This window comes from Larimichthys crocea, chromosome XVIII, assembly GCF_000972845.2.
Source record: "Larimichthys crocea isolate SSNF chromosome XVIII, L_crocea_2.0, whole genome shotgun sequence".
In the NCBI taxonomy this organism is placed as follows: domain Eukaryota; kingdom Metazoa; phylum Chordata; class Actinopteri; family Sciaenidae; genus Larimichthys; species Larimichthys crocea.
In genome coordinates this window covers 17059582-17080136 of record NC_040028.1, presented here as the reverse complement: position 1 = coordinate 17080136, position 20555 = coordinate 17059582, and the positions used below count along the sequence as shown (strand labels likewise).

The following is a 20555-nucleotide window of genomic DNA, read 5'->3' as shown; positions in this document are numbered from 1 at the left end:
TAATTTGTTCAATACTTTGGTTTATGACCAAAGCTAATAACAATCCCATCAGCCTCAGCTGAACTCAACTAAAAGAAAATGTTCAATGTTGTGATTTGTCATTTTCCCTCTCTTTTTTTTTTTAGACGCCATCATCTTCATCTCAAGAAAGTGTCGATGAGAGACTTTGAGGAGAAACTCGAAGGACCCGTTTCCCTGATTTGGCCTCTGTCAATCTAATGTTGATCCATTATTTCACACATCCAATTAATATCAGAGGAGACAAAGAGATGAAGGACAAAAACAGAACAGAGACAGAACAGTTACAGCGTGTAAAAAGAGTTGAGAACAAAACATGTTCCCGAAGCTCTTTTGTCTTCCTTTGATGCGAACAGTCGATGTACTCGTAAATGAGGCTGTGCAATGATCTGAGTAATGATCTGAGATTACCAATCTTATCAAGATAACGACAGCATGCAGAACTAAAGCCGACGCTATTAATGTTTCCAAAAAAAACACTGTGAACTTTCATGTTTCTCTATGCAAAGACTGATGCTTTTATTTAATGTTTGGAAAATTCAAATCTGTTGTTCCCGTTTCTAAATGAAAAGAAAATGAATGACAGTTTCCATGAATACAAATAATAAATGAACACGTACGATCTGTTTACTTCATGGGTATTTCTTATTGTTCCCAATTAAATGATATATTTTGATACAAACGACACTCGCCACCTCAGGACGGAGATCATGAGTGATGCCACGATGTTTCCTTCATATAGTCCATTCACGCCTCAGTGAAAGTGAAGCAGGGACGTGCTGTGAACGGTACAGCTCCAGTGTGTTCAGACAAAAGAACATTTCGGGCCAAAATAGTGAAAATTTAAGAGCACAGAGAACAAAAGCTTTTCATTTGCAGGTGAGATTTAATTTGTAATAGAACTGTTTGTTCTGTAAATACTACAAAGTAGTTTCCTCATGTGCTCTGAGAGTTCCCCATCACTTGCATCCAACAAGCAGCCATTCCTGATTCAGGAACAGGCAGTCCATATAATTCCCAAATCCCATATATTAAAAAAAAAGCGAGATTTAAAGTCACACCCTGGTGGAAAGCGATGCGGGGAATCAGAGAGCCATGTGTTTCTCTGGTGCCTGCTTGTGAGCGAGATACAGGAAGAGGATGCTCGACAGGGCGCTGACCAGGAAGATGACGTCGAACCAGCGGTGGTAGAAGTTGAACTGCAGCTCTCCCAAAACCTCCGTCACGATGGAGCGATACTCCAGCGGCATGCTCATGCGCATCAGCAACACGGATGATACGAAATACATTCCCTGAGACACAGAGAGGAAACGTTCTGCTTTTATCCGTCGTTTGTAAGGCTGTGTTAAAAACTATAAAGTGACACACTCACCATGATCTGAGCGAGGACGAGCACGATGACGTTGGAGGACTTGCTGCTCGATATGGCGTAGAAGAACTAAAAACAAAAGGAGCATTAAATCTTTGGTTAACATTCAAAGAAATCTCTGATCTGTAGCTGTTTCAGGATGTATTATTAGGTGATAGTTTTACCTTAGTGAGGGTGATGAGCAAACCACGGATGGATGTGACGATTATTATTCCCACCAAGATGAAAGAGATGTGCTGGGACCAAAACTTTACCTGAGATGGGGAGAAAAAGAACAACAAAATATAAAAAGCAAAGCAATAAAGAAGTGAAATTAGAGTAGGGACAGAGGACGACGACAAGCGAGATCGGCATTCATCAGTTACTCATTTAAATGTGAACGTAGTGCCACCCTCTGTGAGTGAGTCAATCAAATAATTGTCTACGTGGGAAAAGATTAAAAGCAATCATGACCGGGTTCACTGCTGAGATAGCAGGCAGAGAGATGATAATGGGCTCGCCAATTATCTTTACGGGAGGCCGTGTGCTATGACATGTGACTATATCTGCAGGTGTGTGTGTGCGTGTGTCTTACGTCGAACTGGATGCCCAAGTAGTTCACTGTGATTTCGATACCCCTCGTCACTGGATCCGTCTTTCCAACTCGATCGAACACAATGTTTATAGTGGCCTGTGACACAAAAACACACAATGGTGGTGGTGTCTATGGGCTGGTGTGAAGGAAAGACGCAATGCAAGAATACACTTGTGAATGTTCTCACCATGAAGATTTTCCAAACGCAATAGATGGAAAAGAAGTAGCCGAGGAAGTTGAAGTATTTCCCCTGGAATGTCTTCGAGTACTCAATTCGCTCCTGAGATAAGGAAAGGTGGTGGTGAGTAATTAGCAGATCATTCACCGTACATGGAAACAGAGATAAGTCAAAATGAGCGTAGTGTGTACGTCTGTGAGCCGCGTGCTTCTCAGTCCAGGTGTGAGAGACTCAATGTGATCCTGCATTGATTTGGGTGAAAATCATTGATCTGAATAATCTTAAAACATTTTCTTTCAGATCTGTATGAAGTGTGTGATTAGCCAAGAGCACACCTGACAGCGCACTATCAAAACAATAAACTGTTTTATTTTCTTTTATGAGGTCAGGTGCGTGTGGTGATTTACAGCACGGTGACAGTAAACCTGACTGAACTGCAGCGGAGGTTTTCACAGAACATGATAGGCCACATCTATAGCCATACACACACATATATATATACCTACACATTTAGCTTTAACTTCTAACCCCAAACAGAATAACAGTATTCAGATTGATGTTTACCGTTCGACAGCTATAATCAATGCTTTCATGGTGATATAGAATCAACAACAATGTAAAATGTGACTCTGCTTGTGAACATAAAGGAGCGTTTAACAGCTAAAGAGTATGAGATATTATGTTCAGGAGTTGGTAGAGACCAAAAGCTGAGCTAAAAACTGAGTGAATGGTGAAGACTGAAGACTTAACGCAAAAGAGACTAAGGTCTTTCAATTAGCTTTTGTTGCTAAAACTGGATGAGCTGACCTGCATTGAAGAACCAGTCCAAGGTTGTGTGCCTATAAACACTGCTGTACCATACTGCATGTATGGCGGACATCTGTTTTCAATGTTACAGAAAGTATTTCGCCTTGTTTCAGGTCAGGCGTGTCCTTGAAGCAAGAAGTGTGCGTTTGTCAGCGGCCGTTTTAGTAACTACTTTGCATTTAGAAACCCCCAGACGATTGCTCCGTAACAGCTGGGTGTGTAAATAAACAGCATCTAACCAGTTTGCCATATCACCTGTCAACCAAACCGGTAAATGTCTTGACTTGCACAGCTCTGACTCTTTTATGACTCGTGTGAAAGCTCAATTAAAGTATCATCTGTACAAACTTCTTTGACTATCAACTATCCGTCCTTCCTGGTAATCGGTCAATAAAGACCTCCTAAAGATCTCCTAAAACAAATCCACACGTGCTGAACTTTATTATGCATTAACCTGGGCACAGGTGTGAATGCTGGTTTGTGTTTCATACCTACCTCACTTAGAGCCAGCCAAACATTACAGAGCTCATTAAATATGTACATCATGGTGATGACGTGGAATAGTAAAGGTGACGTGACTGACATGTGTTTACTTAATTCATTATCACATCCATAATACTAAACAATAATAATGTCTCATTAGAGCTGTGCCTGAGGTCTGAGTTACGGCGTACAGTGGGTTATGTTGAGCTTGTTTGTTGAATATGACTTCCTACAGGGATTGATTACACTGGGAACACAGTTTTTGTTGCGTTAGGTCTAACAGCTGTTTTTAACAAATTTTTGGGTGCGGAATCCAAAACTGATCTCAGTTTTTCTCCATCACGTCAAGTTTTTGAACTACAGGATCCCCGTTTTCTTAAAAAATATGAAAAATACTGCACTTAACAGATATGTGCTTGTTTGTTGAATCCTCCTGAATTTCAAAATCTGCATCATTGCTGTCACTGCGTTCTTCAACATCACTCAGATCTTCGAGAGGAGGTAGTTGTTTGAAAACTGGCACTGGAATTTCAGCTGAATGAGGCACTGGTCTTATAGCTGACAGTAGATTAGGATATTCTATCTTACTTTTATTTTTCTTGTTAAATCCTGATGTTTTCACTTGAACAAAAGTCTATGCAATGATCTTTTTGCTCTCTCCAAACCACGGGGTTACCAAATGCCAACTTTTCATGTGTTCCTTTGGTCCACATTCGTGAACTCTCCACACACTGCTTGCACACTTTGTGAGGGGCCCATGTCTTGTTGTCTTGATCAGAGTTTTACTTTAAAATCTGCAAAATATGCTCGTTTGACAAATGCACTGATGTTTGCTTTCCTCTGACTTGTAATGGTGAAACTAGCACAAATATAGCAAAAAAAGTCAGGGTTGTTTAGGCGTTTACGACAAGAAGTAGCAGGAGCAGACGTGATCTGGAATAAAGAAAATATATACCGTGCATGCACATGTGTTACCTTGGTAGATTGCAGATCCACAGTCTCAAGGAAGAGCTGTCGACTCAGCTCCTCTAGAGCATCGACTTCCTGCTGAATCAGTGAGAGGTCTGGAGAGAAGGAGTCAAGGCTGACATCTACGACAAACGCCGCATAGAATCATCACAGAGTTATCTGGAAAATTATATTTACACAGTACAAAAGGATACTCTCGCTGCCTGTTTGTGTCGAGGTAACACTCTTGATCATGCCCCAGAATCCTGTCTGTTTGTTCTGGTCTTCCCCACGCTGGTACATCTGCCTCCGTGTCATGGCGATTCTAGACACACAGAACAAATTGCAGTGGCTCAATCATTTCTTTTATTTGTTTTATTAAAATCTATTTTTTTTGTCTTTACTTACCGCTTCTTCTTGCTGACAATCATGTCCATGGTCTGGAGCAGCCGTCTCTCCAGAGCGAGAATGTCACTGTCTGTTACATTTCTGTGAAGAATCACAAAGCAGGAAGCATCACAAGGGATGAAATCCAGGAGAGTAATGTCTGATAAATGCAAACCACAAGCTGAGCTTACCTGAGGAAATAGGACATGTACGTGTAGGGACAGTTGACCGCACCAAACCCGGACAACAGAGCCATGAGTGTGACTCCGATCACACCAACACGACTGATTAGCTGCTCGATGGACAGGATGCCTGAATGAAAGACAAGAAGAGAGAGACAGCACCATTGTTTACATCTGCAGTCATAAACTAACCATAAAGGTGCCCAGAGAGGAGACGTATCCAAGCTCACCATGTTTCGGACTGAGGATGGGGAACGGGTCTCCCAACTTCCAGAAGAAATACATGAAGGTGAACCACACCATGCAAGCGAACAGAAGCTTCTGTCTCTGCACTGTACAGACACAAAGCACAACATGGTGTCACCATGTGTAAACTAACATCTGTCTTTTGGAGTTACAGTCTTTTATTTCCAGTACTCTGCTAATCAGCTGTACTTACACAGACGTATGTTGCTGACAACAAAGTATCCGATGTAGAAAGGCACCACAAAGATGAGAACCAGCAGTATCACATAGAGATTCAGCTTCCAGTGGAAATACCTGGAACTATGGCAAAAGACACGAGGATTTAAATACTTCATCTGCGATAAGCAACAATAAAAAAGGGTATAACAAGAGTCATCTCATACTTACGTACTACTTAAGGCACCAAGAATCTCAAAGATGATGAGCTCAAACATGGTACATGAAAAAGCGAAGGTGATAGAGAAAACCACCTGGACGATGTACTGCCGCACCTGTCAACAACCAACACAAAATGTCACATCGATGCAGCTGCGTTTGGGACGATCAGGTGAAGATTTGACACATCACAGTGTAATAAGACCGTACCTCATAATCTTTAAACAGCTGCCGCATAAAGAATAACCATCCGAATCCAAAGAACAGCACCTGGAGAGAGGAGAGAATATTTTTCATCAAACTAACAAGTCTGATTAAACCGGGGAACCAAATCAGCAAAAGATCTAACGAGCTTTTACATAATTCAACATTACAAAACTAGAAAGATTCTTCTTTAGTGTGTGTGCTACCTCATTTATAAAATATGTTATTACCTGTTTATATACAGTACTTTACATACATGTACGTATACAGGATAGCTGCCATGTTTTTCAAATAGTGAACCATGTCTGTTCTAGACAGACAGTAAGACAATTAGACAGACAACTATATTGATCCCCGAAGGGGAATTCTGATGTTGCAGCCACAGTTACCAGTGCCACAAACACAAAACAGGCGCACGATACATACAAAGACATGAGGTAGATACTGAATTTTCTATCCTTGGCTTTGGTTGAGAACAGTAGGTGCCAGTCTATCTCAACACTGTGGTGTCCAGGGTCGAAGAGACCTGTTGCTGCCTTCTTAGTCATAATAGATAGTTTGTTGTTGACGGTCCAGTCTGTGTAAACAGACATCTGTGTCTCCAGACTAGAATATGCTGACAATAACACTCATCTGGATTTAACAAGAATAACACAGTATTTCAAAAATACTTGAAAACCAAATTTGCACTGTGTACACCTGTTTACATATTTCATTTTTATAGACCCTGTTCATACTGTAAATTCTGTCAATTAAAAAAAATCTTTTTTATTTATATCATACTACCATACCTATATTTATATTGATAATTCTGCTTATACTGTTTATACTATTTATATCTCCAGACTTTTCTATTCGCTGACGTCTTTTAGCTTGTATATATTGTATATATTTTTATTATTATTTTTATTTCATATTTGTATTTTATATTTCATGTTTAGTGCTGTTTGGACAGAGAGAAACACAATTTCAAGTCTCTGTATGTCTTGTACATGTTGCAGTTTTGATAATAAAGCCAGACTTGACTTGAATACATGATAGTAACTACGTATCAGGCTTAAATTACACTCCATGTAGTATTTTTATAGTATAATGTGTTTTTTCTTCAAGTACCACCAGAGGTACTTATACCACAGTTTGAGAAGCAGTGTTGTTGTGGATGTTATGATGAGTATAAGTTCATTTTTATTTTCAGTTTTTACTGTTTTTATGCATAAATAATCTGTAAAACTGTACGCAGGCATGCAAAACAAGGTTTAGTTTAGTCTGAGACATGTAGTCAGTGAATATAAACTCACTGTGTGTGACAGTGTTGACACATTTGTGTGTTAAAGTGTAAAAACATTCACACTTTGACAGTTTTTAAGACGTTTTCAGGCCTTAAGGAGACAGAGGATGTTAAAACTTGTCCTCACCGAGCTGCTGCTGTTGTATTTAACGTCACATTGTTGTTATAAAGAAACAAAAACTCAAAAAGAAGTTGTTTTGTTTACCTGCGAGGTGAACATGATGACAGAGTCCACCACAAACGACATGACTGTCCGTAACAAAAACCTTTAAAGTCCGCAGAGAAACCGAGCGTACAGGCGAAGCAGAGGTGGAGGACAGACTCAGTTCATGCTGCGTGAACACACGATGTTTTTAAAACGTGTTTCACGTCGTTATTTCTCATTTTCAGCGACATTTGTTCCCCAACTGTCAACTTACAACGGTCCGCCATGGAGCTGCGTCACCGAGAGCAGACCGGCGAAGAAGACACTTCCGGTGACGTCGCACAAAAAAATAAATAAAAAGAAAATATATTAAATATATAAAAAATATTTCTAAATATATTCTGAATATATATTGTAAATAAGGAGCTTTTTTAAAAAAACTTTATTTAAAGCTGTAAAGGAGTTTTACGTGCCGTGTGTAATTAGCAAGTTGACCTACAGGGGGCGACAAACAACAAGCGGAGTCCTCATACTATATGTATGTATATATATATGTGTGTGTGTGTGTGTGTGTGTGTTGGGGGGATAGGGGTGGTGGTGTGTGTGGTGTGGTGTGTGTGGTGTAATATATGTATGTAATATGTATATATGGGTGTGTGTGTGTGTGTGTGTGTGGTGTGTACTATATATGTATGTAATGTATATATAGATGTGGGTAGATATGTGTGTGTGGTGTGTGGCGTGTGTGTGTGGTTACTAATATGGTATGTAGTTGTATATATATGTGTATATATGTGGTTTTGTACTATATGGGTGTGTATGTATGTAGTATATATATGTGTTGGTGTGTTTGTGTTGTTTGTGTGATACTATATGATATAAGGTAGATATAAATATTATGTAAATATCTGATGTCATACAATATAGAAAATGTGTGTGTGTGACTATATGGAATGTTCTCTAGAAATAGGTATCTGTGTAAAGATATATATAATATATATAATAATGGAATAATGGATGTACGGTCTAGAATCATCTGATATCTGTTGTGATGGTGTGTATGTGGGTGTAGGTGTATATATAAACATATCAAATAATCTATGTATGAATGTTATATGTAATCATGTATATCTATGTGTTGTTGGTATATCTATCTCCTATCTAAAGATCATCTATCTATATATCTATAGACTATAAGATATAGTACTCTAACCCCCCACCACACCATACGTACATCTAATAATATCTAACGGACACCGTATACATATAATATATATATATACCTGCATAAATCATCTCCCTCTAGCGGAACACCAACTCGATGATCCCCTCTCCATATTCAGGATCATTGTTATTATAAAGCCCCGCATAAATCAACATATCCCTACATAATCAATATATCCATATTTATCATCACAGTAACAGTGTTACACACATTAGTAGCTGTAAACACTCAGCATTAGAAAAATACATACGTTGGTTTGGTGCTTACATAAGGAGTAAACATTTATAATCATCACTTTAAAAGTTACATACGTTGTTTTTGGTGCCTGTTTGTCTCCCAGATATATTAGTGTGTGTGTGTGAATGGGTGTATAAGAGGCATTAACTTAAAGAACTTTGTAGAAAGGCGCTTTATGAAGTTCAGTCCATTTCCTTGTATTAGTTTACGGGCAGATCTGCCCGAACCAATATGGCGGCGACGTCGACGTACGATTCAGCGCTCAATGCGGCGTCTATGTATATATGTCTATGCTCACAGGTTTGAAATGAAATGGATAGCATAAATATTTAAACTGTCACACAGGGAACCTCATCTCAAATCTCCAAAACTTTAAACACATTTTCTGCTTTACACACATTTTGCAATTCAAAATGGCACTTCTTCTTTTTTTTTTAAGTGTACTGAACACGGCTCTCTGCATAAGACACAACAATCTGACATAAAGTCACATGTTTGCAATTTCAAAACACTGCCATTTAAAATGACACTACATGAGCTCATTGGCCACTATATGTGCCACCTGGCCAAACAGGTGTTATGTAATTGTTAACACTTCAATCAGAAAGTAAGCAATAAAACAGCACAGGTGAGCATCTTTTTTTCTTTTACAACAACAATGGAAGACATTGCTGAGAGAGGAAGAGGGAGGGGGAGAATGAGAGGTCGGGTTAGAACAGTGTTGTCTAATTATTTTGCTTTCCTGTTTATTTATTTTTTTATTTATCATTTTTTTCCTGCACATTTTTTCTGTAATTGTATTTTTGAGCTTACTGTTTTATAAGCATATTTTAGTTCACTCCAATGTAAATATATCTGCTGTGCATATGTTGCACTGACTTGTTTAGTGAAAAATAAACAAAATAAATATTTCAATAGCACGTGTGTGTATCTGCAAATATTTATGTGCATGTGAACAATCTGAAGAATTCTCTACAGTTTGAACTATGTTAGTATGATGGCAAAGCATACTAAAGATGAGAGTGCTTTTCATTATGCCCGTCTGTAGTTGGTTAGACAAACTGTAAACACTGAAATGACATGGGTAGCACAAATATTTACTATTTTTTTCCAATTGCTTAAACATAATTTTGCAAAATAGGCTGGTTTTATCAAAATACTAACACAATTCACCAAACCACATACCCAAACTGCAAAATACCTCATCTATCCCGCAAAATGAAGCTCTGCAACCAAAATCAAACTTTTGCACCAGATGGCACACACTTCATTCGTATTACAGATTTTGTATCTGCTGTGCATATGTTGCACTGACTTGTTTGGTGAAAAAAAAAAAAATTCAATAGCCCATGTGTGTATCTGCAAATATTTCTGTGCATGTGAAGAATCTGAAGAATTCTCTACAGTTTGAACTATGTTAGTATGATGGCAAAGCATACTAAAGATGAGAGTGCTTTTCATTATAGTGTGTAGTTAGTTAGACAAAAATCTGTAATTGGATGAAGAAATACAGAGAAATACTTGGTAGGTGCAGTGTAAGGGAGACATGTCATCCAGTTTTTTTTTATTTTTTTATCAGAGCAGAAACGCTTCTCAGCTGTGTTTTATTATTTTGTTGTGGTGTTTTGTGTATTTCTTCATTGTGTCCTATAGTTTATTTTATTTTGTGTGTCTTTTAGTGTCTGTTATGTCAATGTTTTGATACTAATTTAAACACAAATGGTATGATGGACAAAAAAATGACATAAATAAATAAATAATGAAAAAGTCTATTTCTACATTTCATAACTGATTCATATATATATGTTTAGTTACCACAATTTAATTATTTATTTATTGTCCTTTATAAAATGCTTCTTTAACATTTTTCAAATATTTCGAATATATGTTTTGGTTTGTTTGTTTGTTTGTTTGTTTGTTTGTTTGTTTGTTTGTTTGTTTTGAGAATCAGAACCAGGTTTATTTCCAAGTAGGTTTTCACATACAAGGAATTTGCCTTGGTGTTTTAGTGCATAACAAACATTAATTAAAGAATAAATATATAAAAGAAGATAAACAATCAAGTGCTAAAAAATATGAACAATATAAATGTATGTGCAAAATGTTTGTAAGAGAAAGTAGAAGATAGTACTTAAACTGTCCTGAGGAGAAAGCTGCATCCACGGAACAACTCTAACTTTTTAACAAAAACAACTTGACACTGAAAAACTCTCCACCTGTCCTAGAAAGCAATGTGCACTCAGTGACACTAGAGGGCGCGGTGTTTGAAAACCTGAAGTCAAGAAATAACTCATCCACAGCAAATTGAAGCGATACCGACGGCTGGTGTTCATTGTGCTGGTGGTGGTGCGGAGAACAGAAAACACTCGGATGAGTAAAAAACAATTTGTCGGTCGTTGTGGAGTGATGCTTCAAAAGACTGCTGGGTCGTAAGGACGGGCAGGATGCTGCAGAGGTAGAGCTGCATCTCCAGCTGTTGGCTTTTACACCTTTTGCATTGGGACAAGTTAGAGGTGAGTGTCTCAGTCTTATGGGAGTATGATTTATATGACACAAGGAATACAAAAAATGTGACAGTGCTCCTCAACTATTTTGATCAACTACAGATTTCTTTTTTATTATTATTTAGATGTGCAGCTGTTATAGAATTGTTGTTGTGTAACTCATGAAAAATAAGTTTGTATTTATTTATTAAGTCCAGTGCATGTTTTTGTCTTAGTCTTTAATTCAACCAGTGGTGTGCCAGAAAAAAAATCTGTTCAGCTCTGTCAACTTATTTTTGTTCTTTGTTCTCTGTTTTCTGGCTGTTACACAATATTTGCGATGCATCCCACTGAATAGTTCAGATTTGCTGGACACCATCTAATGACCACATGAGCTAAATTGGCTCCGGGAATATAAATTACGTTAGCACATAAAAATTCTGGATCACCAGTTGTATAAATTAGAGGGGAGTTCTAGTTCGTGTTGGGCTGACTATGATAACGTGAACTTTTTCCACATCTCAGTAGCGCTCTTCCTCCTCCCTGTTAAATGAGCAATGAAGAAGATGATGAGGAAAGGTCTGCAGGTGTGTTTGCTGTTACTGATGGTGGGAAGACTGCAGGGTGAGTATGCCATGCTAAAGAAGGATAAAACTCAAATAGAGAACTCAGGTCACACCAAATTTTTCATACTGGTTGCATGTTTCAGGCAAGGTAACGGCACCAGAGCGTCTGGAAGCTCCAGTGGACAAGCCCTTCACTCTGACTTGCACTGTTTCGAGGGATCGAGGTGAGTCTCTGAGGCAGGTGCGATGGATTGATGTCCAGAACCAGACACTTCTGACCTACCAGCCCGGCCAAAGAGACAGTGTGAGTGGACAGCAGCATGTTGAGCTCGCATCCTCCCCAAAAGACACCTCGGCTATCATCATCCGCAGGGTGAGCTTCCGTGACGAAGGCTGCTACACCTGCATCTTTGACATGCATCAGTCCGCTTCAAAGCAGGGACAGACCTGCCTCACTGTTACCGGTGAGTAAGACCTTTAAGGGCAGCAGCTTTGAGAGTCTATAGCATCACTCTGATGGGTGTAGTTCAGTTTTGTGCAGTGCCATGTTCAGAAACGGTTTTAAAAGCCATCTTTCTACTGTTGACTCTAACAAAGGCCAAAACAATCTTTCTCTGCAACTTTCTGATTTGATTTTTAATGCATTAAGCACAAGGGATTCCATAGATCTGTATATAAGGGATTTAGTTGGTGCCAATCAAGAGCGATGTAGTTCTTGGATCTCCAGTGCTACAGGTGTCATCACAACAATGTACTGTAATAACATGGCGACCTGTGAGTGAGCTGGAATTAAAGCTCTACAGCGCAAATACAGCAAAGATAACAACCCTGACGGGAGAGATTTAGATGAAAAATGAGTTTCTTTATCCAGGAAGTGACTCTGTTATCTTGACACGGTTATGAAGGTCGTGAACCAGATGAGGGAAGCTTCCACCGCTGTTTGAGCTTAATACCGCTTAATATCGCACGATATCAGCAGAATGGGAAGAAACACTGTTCCAGCTCGGGACTGTTCACGCTGCTAACCTTGTAGCCACACCACATAAACAGTCTTTTTGTTGCGTTACGTACAGACAGAAGCGAACTGTCTCCCTTTCAAATGAGCTGAATCTATTGCATTAGTGGTAATATTGGATTATAATGTGCTTCCAGCAGTGGTTCATTTGCAGACATTTCTCTGAGGATATTTGAATAGTTTTCCCCACCCTTCTGCTTATAATTACACTTTGAACAAAAAGCGGCGAATGTGGAATAATTGATTCTGGATGCTCTGCTCTTTGCACCCACCCGTCACGATTAAACAAAATCGGTTCTCCAATAGACTCCACAGTCAGCTACTCCTCCCTCCCTACAACCTGAATATCGACCTACCGTGGGGATTTACTGAAAGTATGTGAATACAGGCATCCCTACCTTCTGAACACAAGTTTATAAGTCTGTCTATGGCTCAGCCAAGCATGTTAATAAAGAGCTGTGGAGCAGTGAGAGAAGGAGGGCTTATTTTCCTAACCAGAAACAGCTGTTGCAGATTCCAGTGACTCGTTTCTGTTTGAGATTGAGATTGTCCTGTTTTTCACCCTCTCACCGTCTCTGTGTTTCTTTCCTTATCCTTATTCTCCTCATCCATCATTCTTTCACTGGATCGTGGCCTCTTTTCACTCCCAGCGCAAGTCACCGTCGAGAGCAATAAGACAGCGGTGAGTGGCAAGAAGGCCTCCCTCTCGTGTTTTTACGGCTTGCCTGAAAAGGTGCAGCAGATCTCGTGGAAACACACCTCCGCGCAGGGAGTCTCCACAGACGTGGCTTCCTATGCGAAACGGAGCGACCCCATGATAGAGCCACCGTACCAGGGGAGAGTCTGGTTAAGTCCCTCCCTCTCCAACAGTCAGCTCACCATCCAGCCTGTCGCTATCGAGGACGAGGGCTGCTACACCTGTCTGTACACCACACATCCTGAAGGGCAGAAGAGCTCCACAGTTTGCCTCGCCACCTATGGTAAACACCTTTTTCCCCCCGACCAGCTAACATTACTGATTGTTTTATTTTGCATTTTAGTACGACCCACACAGAAACCGAGTGAGGGAGGAGAACTTGAGCTCCACCCGGGAAGAGGAGGTTATATACAGTTTTATATACTGCAGGTTTTGGCTCTTCGGCATTGACTTCATTTCAGTTTGCCTAATATTAGTTTCCTGAAGAAGAAAATGTACATTTCAGCATGGCTGTAGCTGTGAGTGAGTCCTACAGAAGATGTAGGAGCCGGGAGGACATTTAGGAAAGACACAGGTACCTCTGGGATTTAGACAGGAATGTTTATCTTTTCTTCCCGATTGTAGCTGCTGAATGTTTTTGCAATACAGCGAAAGGCTAAGATGTCGGCTTTGATTTAACGCAGACACAGAGCAGTGTGTCTCCATGTAAAGAATGGAGCATTCGGAAGAATGATGGAGGCAGGGAGCGAGGTCCTGATGCATGACTGTGTCAGTGTTTGCAGCAGACAGTGATCCCCTCTGTGCTTTGTCTCTCTCTGCTTTTGCTCACTTGCTTTCCTCCCGTCCCCTTTTTCTCGCAGTTATCTCAACAAACAGCTTTTGTTTGAAATCGAACTGTACAGTACAGTAGGTGTTTCTAGTAGTGAGGCACAATTAGCATTAATGGGTTTTTTTTTCTTACTGTTTATTGCTGTCAGCGGTCCTCCCCCGGCCCATCCTACACTGGATGATGTGATGCCCCCTCCTTTACTCCCACTCGGATAGCATGACCTCACAAAAAAAGTCTTCAAATGGAATAAAATGTTTTAGAGACAGCCCCAAATGAAAATGAGGTCATTCACGATGATGAAGACAGAAAAATCATCACCTTTATCAGCAGCTCCCTTCAGCATTATGGAGCGCTATAGCAAGTTTCAGCTCATTGTGTAGCAACTATTTCACTCACATTGCTCTCATAGAGTTATTTTCTGCCACAGCAGCCAGTGGTCGTCACTGAAAAGCTATAAAAGCCGACTATACCCACCCTTCTCCTTACTAAACAGCAGAAAGACGTTGGTGGAGACCAAAAACAGAGTTAGAAGACAGTAAATATGAGAGCTAATATTCATCAGGTGGACGTGAACATGACTCTCAATGGTGACAATGTTGCTCTGTACAGTAACTGTTCAGACATCAGTCAGTCAGTGGTAAAGAGGTGGTGACGTCGATGTTCACAGCTTGTTTTTGCTGCCCCCAGTGGTCAAAAGAATTAGTAAACATGTAAAAATACTCCACTCCAAGTCTTTTATTCATTCATTATAAACAAGACAATATACCTAAAGTATCAAAGTAAAAGTACTAGTACTAGTTATATTGTTATCCAGTATAATATTTTACTTAGTTTTAGTAAGTAGTAGTATTAGTTTTAATGATTTATTTATAGAATAGATTGTAGTTTGCCGAGAGTAAATATGAAATAAAATAATTTTTATATATATCATATGTTTTAACTTTTCTCTGTACTTTACTGCCATAAAATGCATTATATTTTATGAGGTCATCATGTAAAGTAACTTTTAAGTAAAGCTGTCAAATAAATGTACAAATACCTATAACATAAAACTAAAATACTCCAAAATCATATTTAAGTACTTGCAAAGTAGTAGTATAAATTAAATAATAACAGTATTACAGTACACATTCTTGCTTATTATTATTTAAAGTTAACATTAACTGCACCGTGATATTCATAAAATGACTTTCCAGAATAAAAACCTTCACTTTTAGAAATGTATGACATTTATATTACATCATAGTAGTGTAGAGTATTGCAAATCTGATATAGAAACAGGTGTGGAAAAACTGTGGAATTTAATCTTAAAGCAGCTACTGTGGACAAAGCGTGTAGTGTTTGCACCGCCTGGTTTGTTTCATGTGGAATCAAACCGAATCCGAGCCGGTGGCAGATATTTAGAATAACTATAGAGAAAAAGCCAATCTTCACGCTGATGGTCTTGTTTGTTTGTACAGGTCATACAGAGGTATCAGTGTGACATTGAGAGTTTCATAACCAGTTAAAAACTCCTAGTATCACATTGAAATAAGACTCCAAATTTCTCACAGGGATTTATGGTTTGAATTGTTAAAAGAATTTTTCCCTGTTGTGGTTTTACCCACCCTGAAATCTGATCCAGACCGATAGTGGGTGAAGTTCACCATCTAGAACTCTGCAAAGATGCTCAAACTATGAGGGCCAAATATCTGTGGCTAAACGTGTTCTTGCCAACAAAAATGTTCTCGGTTCCAGTGTATCACATTCCTCACTCAGCCCCGAGAACAGAGAATTTAAAACAGCCAGAGATTTACTTATGGATCTTAAGTGTGCAGGAATTCACATGCTTTATCTGATCCGAGGGCTTCAAGGTTTTTTTTCCAGGTATCATCTCAGCAATTTACCCAGAGATGAAGAGAAGAAGTCAAACAAATACAAACTAGACTACGATCTGAATGTTGGCCAGTGTTTTTATTAAAATAATATTCTAGTCGTCTCACAGCGTATTATCCATACTGTATTTCACTTAAGTGTTTAATCATCCTGCGATAACATTTCCAGACATTTCTGGCTTGCACATTTGACAAAGAGCGAGTTAAATGCATTTCAGTGAATATGTGCCAAATATGAACATCTATATGTCAGTTATCATATTCCAGTGTGTTGTAATACTCTTTTTATTTCTCTCAGTGCTGCCCAAACCTCAGGTGAGCTACAAGACTACCTCTCCAGGTGTGATCGAAGCCAACTGCACCTCAGTGTCGCGCCCGCCGGCGGAGATCGTGTGGAACGTGGAGAGGGATAACCGGACCATGGGGCCCCCCGTGACGACACATATCCCGCAGGGTGACGGGACCACCCTGGTCATCAGTACATTGACTGTCCAATCAGGGTTGCTGAAAGACGTGTCCGTCAAATGCTTGGTGCACCACAAGGGGCTTGAGTCACCGATCGGTGTATCCATGAACACTAAAAGTGAGTTGGTGTTTATTTAGCATACTTTGTGATGAAGATCTCCGTTATATCAAAGTGTTGCTCTGTTAAATTAAACATAGCGGGAGCTTTAAGGACAGTTTGTAGATATTTTTTTGGACTTTTGCTTTCGGACTATAACAGCAAAAGTTACAGAAGTTCTTCTACTACTCTTGATGAAGAATTTCTGAAATATACTGTGTTTAATTAAAACATTTTGCAGCTAATGATGGGCGGGAGGTAAATGTGCTCATATGTGTCATGTGTGTGATGGCTTTAGTATGCTGATTACCTGATGTTGTTGGGTTTCATGGGTCAGGAGTGCACATATCAGAGAAATCATTGTGAAGCAAATCTCCAATCCAATCAGCGATGGTCTATAAAAGGGAAGCAGTGACCAGACTAGCACAGAGTGTGCAGGACACAGACACAAGTGCCAACTCACATTTAGCTGCTGACATTTAAATCTGAATCCTGCAAGGTCAAGATGAACACACTGTGGTTTGTATTTATTATTTTTTTAATGTGTCGATCTTTCTCTTTGCAGTTGGGACGGCTCTCACCATCCTGATCTCAGTCACTACAGTGGCATCCTTGTTGGTCATGTCCCTCTGCTTCTGCCTTTGGAAGTGTTTCCTGCGCAAAGAAGGTGAGTGTGAGTTACACAGTCAAAGTTTCTGTGTAAGAATGAAGGGGAAACAAAGTGTCACACTCCTGTCCACCTGACGTCTTTGGGACATTTAGATGCAGCCAAATTCTGGAAGTGAAACAGCAGTTACAGAGTCTTTATTGTTGGCCTCCGCCCACACCTCGCTCACCTACATTCATAGACCAGGAGGAGGAGAATAAATTACACCTTAACCACTTTAACTGGAGATTTTAAAGCACGTGTTTGCCATCTGATATACAAAGCAGCTGAGCATGAAGAGGCAGAGCTCTTTAACATTCCACGATAATGAGGTTCAGCTTTAATCATTTCTTTCCCAATCTGTATTCATATGATTGTTTATACCGTCTTGATTTATTCAATACTGAACACTTTAGGGCGTTGGTAGATTATTAGCAGGATGATGTGTCATTTGAACGTGAGATTCCAGTTTCCTGCACTCCAGCTGCACTTTATTCACACATGTAATCAATGTTTTATGTCTGTGCATGAAAGAAAAACAGCCATGGATCTGTGTAGCTGTCCTAACAGTCTGATGTTTATTGTGCACAAAGAGGAAATAACTTGTTGCTGAAGCAGAGCTCAAACTGGTGCCTCAGCCAGGATCTGGAGAGATGAGGTCTGGTGCACATGGTTTGTAGTTAGACTTGTTGAACACACTGAAAAAAAAGTTTATCTGGCTTATTATATTTTGTTGGAAGTCTTTCTTTGTTTAGTGGCAAAGATCTAAAGTTACAGATCTAAAGTTCTTGTATGTGATGTCTGCAGTTGGACTCAGACCTCAGATCCAGACCTCATTACTCCAGATAATGTATATGAAATTATATGTATTGTACAAGCTCAGACAATGTAACAGTCACAGTATACAGTTTTTTTTATATTGAATGTGCAGCTGTGACGTCTCTACACGTGTTTCTTTACAAGCAGTAGTTTCCCTGGTAATCATCGCTAGATTTGTCACGCTGACACAAGTCAGATTTTAAACTTCGATTTTCCTTCGAAGGAAAATGTAATTATGGGAAAACACTGAACTATGTAAACATGTTATAATGCGTTCTTCCATCTTGTGTCATTACCTTCTCCTGCCCTCTCCAGCTGATTAATCTTTCAGATGGGACCAGGAGCTGAAAAGAGGAGAGGCAGAATTGTTTCCCTGCACCATCATCGTCGTCTCGGTACAAAGTGACACGCCTCTATAGGACGGCAAATACAATTCTGCGTATGAGCGCGGACTGTTCAACGACATTCATCTTTACTCTTCTTCTTCTCCTTCTGCCTCTGCACCTGAGTCTTATATAATCTCCAGGCTGTCGTCACGTGAAGTCGGAGAGGAAATGATGAAGGATCTCTGTTTTTTCTCTCTGGCTATGTAATTAATTGAGTGGATGGCCACACGTTCACACAGCAGAGTCACTGTATGGCAAAATTAAAGTATAGCGATTGTGCTGTTGCAGCATATTGCATGTCTTTGAAATACTTAAAGGATACGTCTGGTGATGTAACTACTGCCTGTGTAGCCAGAACGTAACCCTCTGCGGCACATCAGTGCTTTACGTTAAAGGCACTGTGGTTTATTTAAAGTCGATCCCATATACACTGTCCTGCTTCCTCGCAAGGCCACCAAATATGTATAAATCCACAGCTGATATAGTCCCCATCAAATTCACTATTTACTCCCGTTTGAGTAACATTTGCTAAAACCTACAGTGCCCAGCTGTTCTTCTTTATGTTATGTTGTTATGCCTCGCTGTTTACGTGGGATATACGTAGAATAAATATAGAATATCACCAGCCTTATCCTTTAAATAACAGCTCACCATTAAGGTATTACTTCTTTGTACCTCAGTCGAAGGCCTCCGTCACCTCTGTGTGTTTCTAAAGCTGGGTGGGGTCAGGGATATTCTTCTTTAGTTCAGCTAAGAGGGGCTGCTTACTTATGTTTTGTTTATGTAATATCTATTGCAAACTTTTCTACACGTTTCAAAGTCTGTTTGACCATGTTGTGAGAGTGTGTGTGTGTGTGCATATTTGTCAGAGGTCAGATAGCTTGAATCAATTCCCTAAGTGAGCAACGCTGAAACCTTTTTGGTGCCCCCCGAAAGGAATGCGTGTCTTGTTGCCTGTCTACGTCGTCGTGTCAGGCGAGTTCATGTGTCTGAAGATGTCTACAGGTTGGGCTCTGTTGGGTCGACAATGGTTAAATGAGATCAAAATATGTTATGAGGCTTTTTGCATGTACACAGAGGCATTTAAAAATGAGAGCTTTATGCTGACATAATCTTATATATCAAAGCGTATGATTTGGATCTGTCAGTATTCAACAGAACGACCTGCAGTTTATCAAACTGTCTCACCATTAATAAGAGTTTAAGCAGCAGTCGTCTGTCTGCATAGTTTCAGCACGCATACAACACTGATTATGAACTCTGAGCTTATTTTGGAGTAACTCTGAAATGTAATTACAGAACATTTTTTTATTAAATAAATGGAAACGTAGCATCGTATCCAGCCCTGAACAGAGCAACTGAAGTAAAAGAAGAAAATATGAAAAGATTCACGTAAAGTTGATGTAATAAATGCAACAAACAGATAAATAAAAAGATTAAAAAAGTTTCTGAATCTTTCAGTTTTGAATCTTTCTACGCCACTCTTTTTTTTCCAGCTCAGCTTTGTACCTCTCAGAAAAAAAAACAAAAAAACATGAAATTCCTTCCCAGTGTGCCAAACCTGGCCTCCAGATGCTCTTCTGTTTTTTTGGGGTCCTTTTTCATCCCAAGCCAAGGCGGCTTATGGTGAAAAAACACACACATGTTGTGCATATACACATTCACACAGTGAGCCCACAGCGCATGCCCGTTGTTCTGTTCTGGTTCTGTGTTCGTAAGCTCCGGGATAACACACAGTGTTTATTAGCTCTGTTAGACATACAGCATATGTTTGTGTATTCAACTCACGCACTTACATACACATTTATACCGTATATATACAATATATGATTACTTCAAACAATAACATCATTACACTGACAGTTTGGTTAAAGAATGTGACAGAAAGGTGCTAAAAATAATTTGTTATAGAAAATATAATATTAGTGGAGATAAGATTTCTGATATTTGAATAACATGGCCACCCTCATCATTAATCCTTACCTTGCAGACATCTGTATTTATACAGATAA

At 39.4% G+C, this 20555-nt stretch overlaps 3 protein-coding genes across 7 annotated transcripts in view; 2 read left to right on the top strand and 1 right to left on the bottom strand.

Moving 5' to 3' along the window:
* pdzk1 (PDZ domain containing 1) overlaps nt 1–1060 on the top strand; it is a 57477-nt gene extending 56417 nt beyond the window's left edge. For all 5 annotated transcript variants that reach the window (XM_027291088.1, XM_027291085.1, XM_027291086.1 and 2 more), the window contains one exon: nt 126–1060. In XM_027291088.1, the coding sequence (XP_027146889.1) occupies nt 126–170 (45 nt within the window). In that variant the 3' untranslated portion in view covers nt 171–1060. The remainder of the gene's footprint in view (nt 1–125) is intronic.
* On the bottom strand, nt 513–7522 carry si:ch73-390b10.2 (Golgi pH regulator). The gene is made up of 14 exons (XM_010752975.3): nt 7265–7522; nt 5778–5837; nt 5580–5683; nt 5386–5492; nt 5177–5278; nt 4956–5076; nt 4786–4866; nt 4593–4702; nt 4405–4493; nt 2149–2241; nt 1962–2057; nt 1552–1641; nt 1391–1456; nt 513–1310 (listed from the first exon to the last, which is right to left on the bottom strand). The coding sequence occupies exons 1-14, from the start codon at nt 7304–7306 to the stop codon at nt 1104–1106; spliced, it is 1368 nt and encodes a 455-aa protein (XP_010751277.3). The 5' UTR covers nt 7307–7522; the 3' UTR covers nt 513–1103.
* Nucleotides 7523–10988: 3466 nt separating this feature from the next.
* On the top strand, nt 10989–19695 carry zgc:113337 (OX-2 membrane glycoprotein). Its single transcript, XM_019261184.2, has 7 exons — nt 10989–11179; nt 11675–11773; nt 11859–12179; nt 13381–13710; nt 16429–16713; nt 17258–17359; nt 18473–19695. Exons 2-7 carry the CDS (start codon nt 11707–11709, stop codon nt 18478–18480), a joined length of 1113 nt encoding a protein of 370 aa, XP_019116729.1. The 5' UTR covers nt 10989–11179; nt 11675–11706; the 3' UTR covers nt 18481–19695.
* Nucleotides 19696–20555: the final 860 nt, after the last annotated feature.